The sequence below is a fragment of the Vigna umbellata genome, chromosome 6, assembly GCF_029865625.1.
Source record: "Vigna umbellata cultivar VRB3 chromosome 6, Vumbellata_1.0, whole genome shotgun sequence".
Taxonomy (NCBI): domain Eukaryota; kingdom Viridiplantae; phylum Streptophyta; class Magnoliopsida; order Fabales; family Fabaceae; genus Vigna; species Vigna umbellata.
In genome coordinates, this window is record NC_142170.1 from 11,424,048 (window position 1) to 11,437,285 (window position 13,238).

Sequence of the window (13,238 nt, forward strand, 5' to 3'; positions counted from 1 at the left end):
TCAACTTCAATGCCACATCAATTATTTATATCCAACTTCTTAGTTATTGGCTTCTACATTTTCACGCATTTTCAGTTTTATTGCTTCCCAAACAAACACTTTGTGTTGTCCAAGCTAGGAAGAAAACCCCTCTTCACAAAAGGAATCAATTATCATAACTAGAAGCTATGGGAACAATGTCTGCAACTCTATCTTCATATCCGGCAACAACTAACACATAGATCTCCCTTAGTATCACTTTTCTATTGCTTTTTTGCGTCACGTCACTATTGGATGACAATCTGATAATCTGATAATGTATGGTGATAAAATGTTGATCTTAGGTTTAATTTCAAGAGTAATAGAAAGATATTGCTGAAAGGAATCATCAATTCAACACTTTGAATGTAGAATTCCTTTTCGCGTAAATAAATGATATTCAAACAAATGAACGTATCCTATAAATGTCAAGTCACCACATCAGCACCTGAAGGATATCAAAGTCCAGTGGTACTTCGCATCCCATGGATAATGTGGTGGTCTGTCGAAGAAAATGGACAAAAAAGAAGAATGAAACTAACAGTAGTTTCCACTTTTTTCCAATAGTCTTATTGGTTGTTACTTTTGAAAAAAAAGAAGAGAGAAAATAAAAGAAACTAATGTCCTTATTGGTTTTTATATGCTTTTTTTGTTCTATTGCTTTATTGGTCGTTAATTAGTAATTACTTTCTCTGATACCCTTATTGGGTGTTACTTAACAGTGCTCACAATGGATTAATTACGAGTTAATTAGTGCATGCACCATGCATAACTATGATTCGGCTCGTTTGGAGTTTAAAATAAAAATATGATGCTCAAAAAGAGTTGAATTTGCTTTTGAATTTCCATAGAAAATTATTTTTTTAGCACACTATTTCCTTCGTAACCCTCTTAGCTTCTGATCTTTTTAAACCTAACAAAACAATGAATAGAGAATAACCGGAGGAGGGGACCATGGGAGTAAATCTATACTATACCTTAAGTGGATATTAATGCATTGATGCTTAGAGCTTATTAGGTTAGAAGTGATATAGAGATAAATTGAATAAGAAGGAAAACAGACAAAATAAATAAATAAAATGTGGTTTAGATTAATATAAGAGGACATTAGCACCAAAAAAAAAATAAACAAATAGTTAACTGAAGTTGGAGTCAAAACTTGAAACATCTTAATTATTTGAAAGATATTTAAGATCTTAATACTCGAACAAATTTTGTACCCGCTAAAATTTTGATTTTGGTGACAATAAATTGTGTCAAAAAAATTGTTAGAGATTGATTTTAACTCTTACAATACTAAAATAATTATTGAAGTTTATGAGAACAGTGAATAATTTTAGGATTTAGTCAATTAAAAAAGAAAGAACAAATTGTGAATTATTTTTATTGATTTAAGCATTTAATTAGCATAAATAGTTATTCGACAAAATTATAATATAAATTAACGATTCTGGCTTGTAAAATTTTTCAAATATTTGACCGTTAAGGTAACTCGTAATTCACATGTCACGGAGATTGACACACCATATAAAATAGAAGTTTGTGTTATTGAGGTTTTCAAACTTTTTTTTCATTAGATCACACAAACTCATTTTGGAAAGTAATATTTGAGTAATCTTGAAAAACAGTTTTTGCAAACCATGTTTTTAATAAACATGGTTGGAAATCTGAGTTTCAGTTTAGGTTAGTGAACAACTAAAGAGAAATTGTCAAAAAATCTAATGCTTTGTTTATTTTTTTTCTTGTTCATTCTTATCATGATGATTCTAAAATGATGAACATAAAATAAGAGATTCAAATAGTAAATAAAATTTGCAGAATAGTTTGAGAAATTGCGTTGATAATAGCCAGTGTAAGGATATGTATAGGGCTGAAAGACATATCTGTCTGATGTAGCCTTCCTATCTTTCAATGCTTGGATCCCTTATTTCGCTTGCTTTCATTCTTGATCAGGGGGAGGAACCTGCAAAAGACACTCTGACATTCAAATTAAGCGTAGTTCAGTGAACTGTTACAACCCAGTATATGGAATTTAGTAAAGATTATCTGCCTTTTGGACTTAACCTTCTATTTATAAGTTATCCCACACTTAGCACAGATCCAATAGAATAAAAACAAACTTACCTTTAGATTTGATCAGTTACTCATAAATAACTTATAAGTAATGTACTCACTAAAGATATTGATAAGCTGTTTATGAATAACTAACTAAATCTAAAGGTAAGTTTGTTTTTATTCTATTGGATCCGTGCTAAGTGTGGGATAACTTATAAATAGAAGGTTAAGTCCAAAAGGCAGATACGCTTTGCTAAATTTCATATACTGGATTGTAACAGTTCACTGAACTACGCCTAACTTGAGTGTCGGAGTGTCTTTTGCAGATACTTTCCCTCCAGTTAAAAGTGAAAGCAAGCGGAGCAAGGGATCCAAGCATGGAAAGACAGGAAGACTACATCAAAAAGATATGTCTCTTAGTCTTACACATACCCATACAGAACCAGTCAGTAATACACATATGCCAACTATAATCCTAATTTGTGTTAAAACTAAAGATTGATACTAGTTATATCTAATAACACTTTGCTGTCAACTCTAAATGCTATTATAATTTTCCGACATAAAAAAATAGCTTTGAACATCTAGTTTTAATCCTTTTGTTGACTAAAATGTTGTCGTATCATCACCCTTAAATACAGTGTATTGTGAACAGTTCTATCATTCTTAAATTTTGTAACATGAGGCGAAAAGGATATCCCATTCGAAAAATGATTTTCCTAAAGTTGTCATCCCAACCATAAAGCACCATTTAGAAAAGCATAACCAATAAATGCAATTGATGAGGCTCATTCACAACGAAGACTGGAATTAAAGTGAGTTTAAATCACTTTTTTTAAAAGCAACACGTGTAGACATTGTTGACCAAGAGTGGAGAATTTGGCTAAAAAGTTGTATATATTTTGGACAAACCTATGGAAGATGTCACCATGATCCTTAAAGTATGAAATTATATTTGTTAATTAAAAAAGAAACCAAACTTTAAACAATTGCATATTCTCAAATTTTTCAATAAGCTGATGTGACAAACTGCGTGAGCTTATAAATTCTTTCTTTATAATACATATAAATTAATTTTTCACGTTTATATATTACTTTAATTTTTTATTTTTATTTAATATGAGATTTGTACTCGCGGTTAAATACTTATGATTGAACCCTTGTAAAAAAAGTAAAATATATTCGATTTAATAAGAAAAGAAGACGAAGAAAATGGAATAGAAGTTGAGAAGGCAGGTTTAATTACGTATACGAGTTGGTTTGTTGCAGCATGTGTCGAGTAAATGGTGAAAATAATTTAATTAATATATGTGACACACATTCTTCCAAGGACAGATGGGAAGTCGGTGGTTGTCGGAGCACTCTTTGTTTATTCACGAAGTTGACAACCACTATGCTCCCTCATCAATCATCCTATCTATGCTACTCTTACAACCACCTCCAACTTCTTTTAATTATTCAAATTAACCACATCATCAACTTTACATTATTCAATACTAGAAATTTAATTAAGACCAAATCCCTCCATTTATATACAACATACTATGTCAATTTCGACTTTTATACCTCACCAACTAAATTCAAGTTTACTCTTCAAATTAAATTACTCAAATATTAAAATTTACTATCATTTCTTAAGTGTATGGTAAGTAATACATACCTTAATGCTTATGATAATTTTTTTAGTGCATCTTTTTATTAAATATGTTTATAAGATTTCATTAACTGCTAAATTTGTAAGATTATTTTTAAAAATATAAATAAAGTAATTATATATTTACATATTTTAAAGGTTGATTTGGAGATGAGAGAGTGGTGTTTGAGTTAATTTAAACGGTTTAATATATAAGATTTATAAAAGTGAAAAAAATTTAGGTAAATAAACTACTTAGAAATAACAATTTTTTATTTGAAAAATATTATTCTAAAATGTTGAGATGTCTTTATTGGTTTTTATTTGATTTGGTGTTGACTTTCTATTTTTCAATCAAAATGTTTTTTTATCCCTTAGTCGAAATGTGAAATGGATGTATTCAAAGACACTATACCGTTTAAGTAAAAAAATTGGTCAAATATAATAAATATAACAATAAATATGTGAACAATAGTATTTTTATAGTTATTTTACGGGTTTTACATGAATATCTCATGTAAGATAAATTAGACATAATCAAGATTGTTTAGAATACGATGTTAATCATATGATTATCTTTTCATGATAATATCTTTGTGTTATGTTGAAGAGTTATATAGGGTGTTGTTTTATTTAACTAGGTTGAGACTTTGTCTTTTAGAAAAGAAGAATTTTCTTCTTTTAATCTAGATTCAATTAAAATATGTCATGTTTAATAATTTGATATTTCTTTTCAATTAAAATATGTCATGTGTAATAATTTGATATTTCTTTTGAAAGTCAATACACAAATTATTTATTTGTTATTGTGCTGATTTATTAAAATCAATAAAAAAAAATGATATTTGTAGTGTTTCAAAATGTTATAAAAAAAATCTATCTTATCATTGTTATTTGCCAAAACATTCGGATCAAGAAGTTTCTCATTCAGGTAGCCTTCTTCACGCTCACCGATGCCACCGCCGCCGTCCTGAAGTCCTGCGCAACCTCCTCTCCCCTACGTTGACAACATCAACATTGTGAAACGTTGCATCGAGATCATCAGCGCTAAGGCCTGCAGGGAGTCCACTGTTCAGCAGAGTCATGGTCGCCATGAAGCAATGTGGCACAAAGACTTTAACCTTCATAGCCACGCTCATCACACATGGTATGATTTAATTGATCTATGTGGAAGGCCAGCAAAAGTCCTTATTTTAAAAGGCCACGAAGGAACGCCCGTTTAAGGAATAATATGCATATTTCATTTAACAATCTCACAAAATTAATCACTAAAGATCACGCTATAGTGTCTCAAAAGTTAATATAGACTTAATTTGAGTTGAAAAGTTAACTCATAAAATTAAAGGTTGTCCTTCATTCATCGGATCTCTTACCAACACGGCAAGATTAGTGGTAGTAGGAAAAATAAAGTAAGAAATAGAAATGTTTTAGTTAGGCATACTTTGGCATCAGAGAAGCAAGACTTTCTTACAAATAGACAACTTCTGTTTGATTAACAAAGGAAGTGGCCCCATTTTCTCACACATGTTCATGACAGGGTTGCAGTATATGCATGGGTTAGCTGAACTGAACAGTATTCATATACTTGCGTTGCCTGAACGATATGATGAAAGAGATGTCTGCCTTATCCGAAAAGGCAACTCTTGGACAAATCTTTTAATCTCTTACGAATATGACACCATGCTGACTTAAACGCAACTTACCACTGCAATCATATTTTCCAATATTCTGTTTGTGGGAGTGCTGACCAAAAGCTATGTTTTCTGGAGAATTAGCATTTACTTTTGTTATTTAATACAGTTTTTGTATAAAGTATAAATAAGGAGTGTATTATAGGAATATGGCATGTGCCATTATTACTGTTTTATTTATCTGTGACACAACCGCAGAAGCCAAGCAACTAGGGACTGTGTCCTTATGAGTGAACAATCTTGGACCCAGCATGGATACCTTGTACATTAGTGTACTTTAAAGAAATGGAATTTCATAAAACTGCACCGACAAATCTACGAGGCATGAGGAGAAATAGCATGACATGAATAAAGAGAACGGAAAGGGGATGCATTTGGGTTACTAACTAGCCATAGTACGTGGATGATTATCTGAGTAGGATTCCCACCATTTAGTTGCTGAAGGAACTCAATCATTCATTTGCTTCCAAATGCACGCGATGATGTCTCCTTCAATTCAAATTCCAGCAAAGAACACCAAAGAGGAGTGTGTTAACACAGCTTTCCTCCACCAAAGAAATTTTTGGAACATATAGCAATTAGGATTAAACATGGGTTGCATTAGATGATATTTTCTAAAACTTGACTAAATCTTTAACAAAATGTTGGACATTCTATACGAGTCAAAGTCAATTAATCAATATTTGATACTAAGAACACGATGATGTTGAATAAAAAGGATAAAGTTAAGAATTACCATGTAAAAAAAATATCCATAATTTCATGTTAAAGGTGGTGTGAATTTGTTATGTAAGTTAAAATTCTTACGTCTCTTAAGTTACTCGAAAGACTTTTCACACTTAAAAAGAAAAAAACCAGAGGACTAACTTAATTTTCAAATTAAAAGGTCCGAAATTAATTTATTAACCATTTAAAAAAAAGTCTAGTTAACATGATTTGAGAGGTTTAGTAGAATAAACAATTCATAATAAAATAGGTTAATACATCTAAACTTAAATTTATGAAGGAAAAAAAAGGCTTCTTTCATTTTAATTTGAATGCATTAGACTAATAATAGTTACTTCAAAATATTGGACGATTAATTTGAAGTTTGATTTTCCAATTACATAAAATTTTAAAGAGTTGTGTATGATTTAGTCATACATTCTAAATTTAGTCTCCATTAACAAAAGCTATACATCAAATTAACATTTTTTTACGTTTAAAAAACTAAATTGAGAATATATTGGATTGGATGTATAAAAATAATGTTTGGCATAAAATTGAGTAAGTGGGGTTAGAATAGGTGTTTATTTACAAATAGTTTTGCGTGGTTGTTGTTAGATCACTTATTGTGATGAAAAGACAGGTTGAATTCGGAAACAGAGAGCATAAAATTAACGAGGAGGCAATTTTATAAAAACAGAGTGCTATGCTTTCCCCAACAAAGGATAAAGAAAGTGAAGGGTAATCACAATTGTTTGCCAACATAATGCCACACATCTTATCTGAGAAGAGATGGGATACGTACTTTATTATTGGTAGTTGATTAACATAGTCAAAAAATTTGGCTGGTTGTAATATAAGAGGGAGACAGAAAGGGTGGCATCAAACCAGAGTGTGTGACAGATTAAACGTTTCCAAATTTGGTGAAACCAATTTGATGATGGGTGTTAGAGGCGTCAAGTTCTTATTGGTCTTTGATATGTTTCTTTCCAATAGGACTCTGACCGATTATCCCAATTTTCTTCTCAAAGAATGGCTGGGAGCGAATGGCACATGCTTGCTCTTTGCCTATCCTCTATAGCAATGCTATATTGGTGTCAGTCAGGTACACATTCACTATTTGTCCTCTCTTTAAACTCTTCTCAACTTCCATTATTGCACGGATCATTTCACCAAAACCATCCAAACTTTACGTTTTCTACTCCATCTAGAGGCTAATAAACCATTTTAATTATAAATGTTGTGTCTATGCTAATGTGGGAATAATTTTGGAGGCAGTGTATCATCCCTGCTGTTAGATCTATCTATTGAAGAGGAGGTTCATAAAAAAAATACAACATCAATGAGACCAATGAGACCCTGAGTCCAATTTATCATTTATATTTAATGTGGGACTTAGAGTCACACTTACAGTTCTAACGTCGGCAACATATTAACGGTTAAAAATCTAATAATAAATTCAAGTCTCATATTAAATAAAATAAAATAAAATATCATAGTAAAAATTTATTAACCTAGTTTAAGATTTTGAATAGAAAGTAGTATTAATCATTTATATCATAACTTTCTATAAGAATGCGAGAGGTAAGAGATGTAACTATCAAGGCAAAATTCACTTTTACAATCACTAGGAAGAAATTTTGTTTTAATATTTAAATTAAAAATGTGAAGTAATTTATTTAAAAGAAAAAAAAGAAGCTTATGTTTATATATAAGCAATCTTCGAGAAGTTCTTTCATATTATTACAATGTGAATTATATGCTACTTTTATGGAACCATGGTATTAATGGAGATGGGCCAGCATGAGAATGAGAATGAAACGTGTGTGTATAAGAAAAGCTTGGGAAAGTCGAACATGTTACACGTTCGAAGGTATGGCATAATGTAATGATGTAGATGTTGTGTAATGGGGGAAGGGCAGCACTGTGTTAAAATAATGAGGTGATTGTTATAACAGAAATAGAAGGAAGTGTTTGTGAGAGGGATAGATTGTAATAGGAGTGGGTGGGTGGACAGGATTAGTTGGATGCCGAATGTGATAAAGTACTAGATTACAAGTCAACCCAGATGAAGATGCTCTGATTTGGCTACTCACAAGACAGTGTGAAGAAGCAAGAACGGTGGAGGAGCGGGAAAGGGTTTTTTTCACGAGCTCATCAGAAACAGTGCATTCCAAACTCTGTGTTAAGAATTAAAAGAATCAACATATCTATTAGATTTATGACAACGTTGAACCAATATTTGGTCAACTTTCTATGTCCAAGTTACATCTCAAGGTACTAGACAGGCCGGCAATGCCTCTATTGAATGGCCTCGGATAATTATGTGTGTTTCTCTTCAAACTGACATTTGAAAATTCTAGGATATCCTTAACGGCTTGGTGCTGTCATTAGTCATTGAAATTTGAATCGCAACGCAACAGGGCATCCATTTCCATGCCATCAAAATTAATAAAAATAAACCCACAAGCTACCACAATCATCTCATCTTCACATAGGATAGGACCACGGGTTGTTTTTATTTTTATTTTTCATTTTTTGATTTTGTTTTTGGTTTTTTTTTTCTCATTGGTGGTAGAGAGGGGACCATGGTAAAGTAGAAAGAAAATACACACATCATTGGATGAAGTCTCCCTCAGTCTCTACGTACAAGTTGTGTGAGTCAGCGTCATCATCGGTGATGAGTGAAGACGTGTGCGAGCCTTTGCCTGTGTTGCTGTTATATATAGCATAGGCGCGCGTTTACACCATCAAGCGCTCATCCATTCTGTCCAGTGTGGAACATAGAACCTGTTCCCTCTGTGTGAGAAAAAGAGAGATGGAGAAAGAAACAGAGATGAAACAATCCAAGTTCAAGAGGATTTGTGTCTTCTGTGGTAGTAGTCCAGGGAACAAAACCACTTACAAGGACGCTGCTATTGAGCTTGGAAGAGAATTGGTAAATGCCCCTTCTCACTCTCCTATTTCTTCTCTTTCCTTTTCCACCAACTCTCCTCAAACATATCCTATTCTTTTCTATTACCATCTAACTTTTCTTCCCATCTTTTGGATTTCTTCTCATCTCCTGCTTTAACATTCTTTTTCCTTATTTTATCTTTGAATTACGTCAACCTCTCTCTTTTGCTTAATTTGTCTTATTTTTCTTTCCATTTTTCAATTTTTCTAAGCTTACAACTTTTTACTACAATACTAAGATTTACAATCCGACAAACAGTAAACCCGTGTCTTCTAAGCTAGTTTTCACATCAACTTCTCTGCCTTTCATGAATTCTCCAGTTTTATATTTCTTTGCTGTTTATATCAAGCACGTATCTTTCCTAGTTTCACAGAACTAGAGCTATTCTATTCACACATATACTTGTATTGTTTGGTATTGAAAAGGTGTCAAGAAATATCGATCTAGTATATGGAGGGGGCAGCATTGGTTTGATGGGGTTGATTTCTCAGGCTGTCTACGAAGGTGGTCGCCATGTAATCGGGTGAGCATCTCCTTGGTCTGGTCTAATGATGTTATATATATTTAATTTGTTGAAGTCAACTGATTTTTGTCCTGCTTTTGCGCGCAGAGTTATTCCCAAGACACTTATGCCAAGAGAGGTAATGTTAAGGAGTTTTGGAAGCATTTCCTTGGAAATAAAAAAGAAAATGACCGAACACATATGCAGGGGGGACACAGAGAATTATCTCCTTCTTTTCCCTATCTTACCACAATATATATGTTCTTGTTCTAATTCCTTGGCACACACCCTATTTCAAGTGAATTTCCACCATACTTTTGTTATCCCAATATCTGAGCTTTCACTTGTCCTTTTTTGTGATTCATGTGCGGTTCTCAGTGAGAGGAACTAGAACTAGTGTATTATTTGAGTTTCACTCACAACATTTACTTATTTATTTATTTATTATAAGATTCGGTTTATTCATCACATGAATATTGAATATTGAATAGGAATACATACACCTGGCAATCTGGGGTCTTTCCCCTCTGAACCATTTTGTCCTTCTCTCCTAGTCCCATATACCCCTTTAGATTCTCATGGCATTTGTGGTTCTGTTGGCACCCCATCTTAATTGGTATCATAGAGAAAGTAAGTGACTTTCTTGGTTGATCTGGTTCTCTATTCTGACTCTTATTTGTTGGTTGCCCGATAGCAAAAGGGTGGCCGTATGATTTTGAACTGAGCCCACTTCTCTGCCAACACTGCAACACTCATCATTGCACCGCTCCCCTTCTCCAGCTTCCTCATATTCCGTGGCATGCATTGTTTCTTGTAGTATTGAATTGTATTGTAGCCTAGCAACCCTCTCTCTCTCACGCGCAAAAGCTGTTTCCACTTTACATTTCTATGAACCTGTTTCAGTGATAATTTGGATTCATTCGTTTGGTTGCAGCTCACTGGAGAAACAGTGGGGGAAGTGAAGGCAGTAGCAGACATGCATCAAAGAAAAGCAGAGATGGCCAAACGTTCTGATGCCTTTATTGCCTTACCTGGTTGGTACAACATTCATTATCTTATGCCATTATCTTTTCTTAATCACATTAACAATTCATTAACACCACCTGCCATGTCACCCTGATTCAATATCAGTAAGATACTTGCTTGTTTTTTAGATTTCACTCATTTTTTAATGAAAACAAGCAATACATTAAATGCATAAACCTAGACACCTAAGTTACTCACGTGCGTAGCCATATCTCTAATCATAAATATCATGCTTTAAATATATTTTTTATTTTAAATTGTTAATTCGTTATAATTAATAAAAGCATTATTTACATAAAAGAATTATGCTCATATTAAACATTATGACGTCCGTACGATTATTTATTTGCTCTCACCGGTGTTACACACTACAAAATTTGTACATATGTCTGGTCAATTCGAAATCATAGTGTATGGGAAAACAAAAACCTTTTCATTGGCGGAAAAAAGAAACTTTTTATTTATTGTATTGGGACGACTCTGCAACACCGCGAATCATTTATTTTATTTTAAGTACTTTCAATTTTTAAAATACTTAAAAATGATCACTTTTTTTAAAAAAATAAACTTTGGCAAACATTTATTCATAAAATAAAACTTATGCGAGAATTGAAATAAAAAAAAACTCCAAACCTTATCAGCAGAGTTTTTAACTTAAGTGTATCACATGAGAAATTTCCAAGATTCTGGAATATCCTGTACTCCAAACGTAGGACGTGTCCAAAAACAATATATGTAACCAGAATTGTCCCTGTTTTTAAAGTACATGTTTAAAATATAATTAGTTCAGGTTTTGGCTGTCATCTTAAAAAATATTGAATGCACTCACATCTATTGCACTTGTATATTTCCTTTTCTAGACAGTATTTTGACCATAAAAGAAAAAGCAGAGACCAGTATGGTATAATGTTATCATTTTTTTATCATAAAGGTGGTTATGGGACACTTGAGGAACTCCTTGAGGTGATAACATGGGCTCAACTTGGCATCCATGATAAACCGGTACATGCTCCAAAGTTGTTGAATTTTTATCTTACAGAAAAGCTAAATTAAATTTCTATTACATCCTAGAAGAATTACTATAGTAATATTAATCATGAAAATTTTGCCTATTAACTCTTGTGTGTAGATATAAAATTAACAATGTTTTGATTTTTGAAGGTGGGGTTGCTGAATGTTGATGGATACTACAATACCTTTTTGTCTTTCATTGACAAAGCAGTGGAAGAAGGGTTCATCAGCCCCACTGCACGCCATATAATTGTATCAGCACCAACACCAAAAGAACTTGTCAAAGAGATGGAGGTGATTGTTGCATAGTTCTTCCATTAACTTAGTTATTTTTATCAGTATTTTTTCTTTCCATAACTAGCTTCCATTCTTTCGATAAAACTAATGAAATTTGGTTTCATCCTTGTAGGAATATTTCCCACAACATGAAAGAGTTGTCTCCAAGGTAAGCTGGGAGAGGGAACAGCTACATTAGTCTTCACATTGTAGAATTTAATGGAGTTTTAGACTATGATGTTGATGGAAGTTTGTGTAGATGATAGTTGTTAGTTAGAATTTCAAAGTGGAAGAGACTATTATGGTAGCCTATGACCACAATTTCCTAGAGCCGAATTCTTTGTGCTCTTCTACATTTCGTTGCTAGTGTAAACATTTGACTGAAATCTAGTTCTGAAGGTTAACTACCATCTTCAATTTCAATCCTTTTTTTTTTCTTGCTTTTAAGATTCTGTCTGTTGATTAAAATTGAAACACATGTGCTTAGAAAAATTGTGCAGAAAGAGATCATAAGATTTCTATTTTATTTTTCTTCATTTTTCCATGCATTGTAGCCTACATGTGGTCTATCATACTCAAAGGAGACAAGTGTTGATAATCAGAAATCAACAAATCACTAACATTAATATTTATTAAGCAGGTAATTTTAGTAAGAATTATTTGCATGAGTTTCTTTTTAAATAAAATAATAATTATTTTGATATAAATTGTTTAAAATAAAATATAATGTTTTTCAATTTAAAAGAATTTATATTAGTAAGACCCGCTTTAAATACTATTTTTATTAGTGAAAAACTCATAACAGTTACTAGTGTTTTACTAAATTCTCAATTTTTTTAAAATTTAATAAGGTAAATGATTAAAAGATAGTTAAAATTAAACAACTGAAATTGAGCTATTCCAAAATTAAACTACTGTCCATCCTCTAACACTAGTTGCATAATTTTGGATTTGCAAATTTTACTCTTACAATAGACAAAGTTACCAACTGTGAGATTATTGTCTTGTTGTTGATTTGTTGTTCATTATTCTTAATATTTTTTTCTAAACTGCAACTATCACCTTCAGAAAAAAAAAATCTCTAACAAGCCAACAAAATTTGTCCAATGAATTGTAAGTCCATGATGCTTGTGCCACTGCACCGTTCTGGACTTATAAGATGCATTTTGTTTCCCATTATTCTTTTATTCTATAAACATGAACAAAATAGATATTATCATATTTTTATTAAAAAAAGTTGTGAAAATAATTTATAATATGATATATTTTCATAAAAAAAAAGGCTAAACATTTTTGTTTTTCTTAGAGAGAATATCACACTTTTTTACAAATAATGAAAGCTACTTTTTAGAATAACTATCTAAT

General features: G+C 32.0%; 1 protein-coding gene across 1 annotated transcript; it reads left to right on the forward strand.

The window, feature by feature from the left end:
- The first annotated feature begins 8,822 nt into the window (after positions 1-8,822).
- Positions 8,823-12,296, forward strand: LOC148196791 (cytokinin riboside 5'-monophosphate phosphoribohydrolase LOG1-like). Its single transcript, XM_088092677.1, has 7 exons — positions 8,823-9,040; positions 9,484-9,581; positions 9,669-9,699; positions 10,495-10,594; positions 11,518-11,588; positions 11,748-11,891; positions 12,007-12,296. The coding sequence occupies exons 1-7, from the start codon at positions 8,921-8,923 to the stop codon at positions 12,070-12,072; spliced, it is 630 nt and encodes a 209-aa protein (XP_087948803.1). The 5' UTR covers positions 8,823-8,920; the 3' UTR covers positions 12,073-12,296.
- The last annotated feature ends 942 nt before the right edge of the window (positions 12,297-13,238 follow it).

Coding starts and splice junctions, on each gene's coding strand:
- LOC148196791 (XM_088092677.1), top strand. CDS start 8,921: ATGGAGAAAGAAACAGAGATGAAACAATCCAAGTTCAAGAGGATTTGT. Junction 9,700..10,494: donor AGACACTTATGCCAAGAGAG/GTAATGTTAAGG, acceptor GTTTGGTTGCAG/CTCACTGGAGAAACAGTGGG. Junction 11,589..11,747: donor TTGGCATCCATGATAAACCG/GTACATGCTCCA, acceptor TGATTTTTGAAG/GTGGGGTTGCTGAATGTTGA.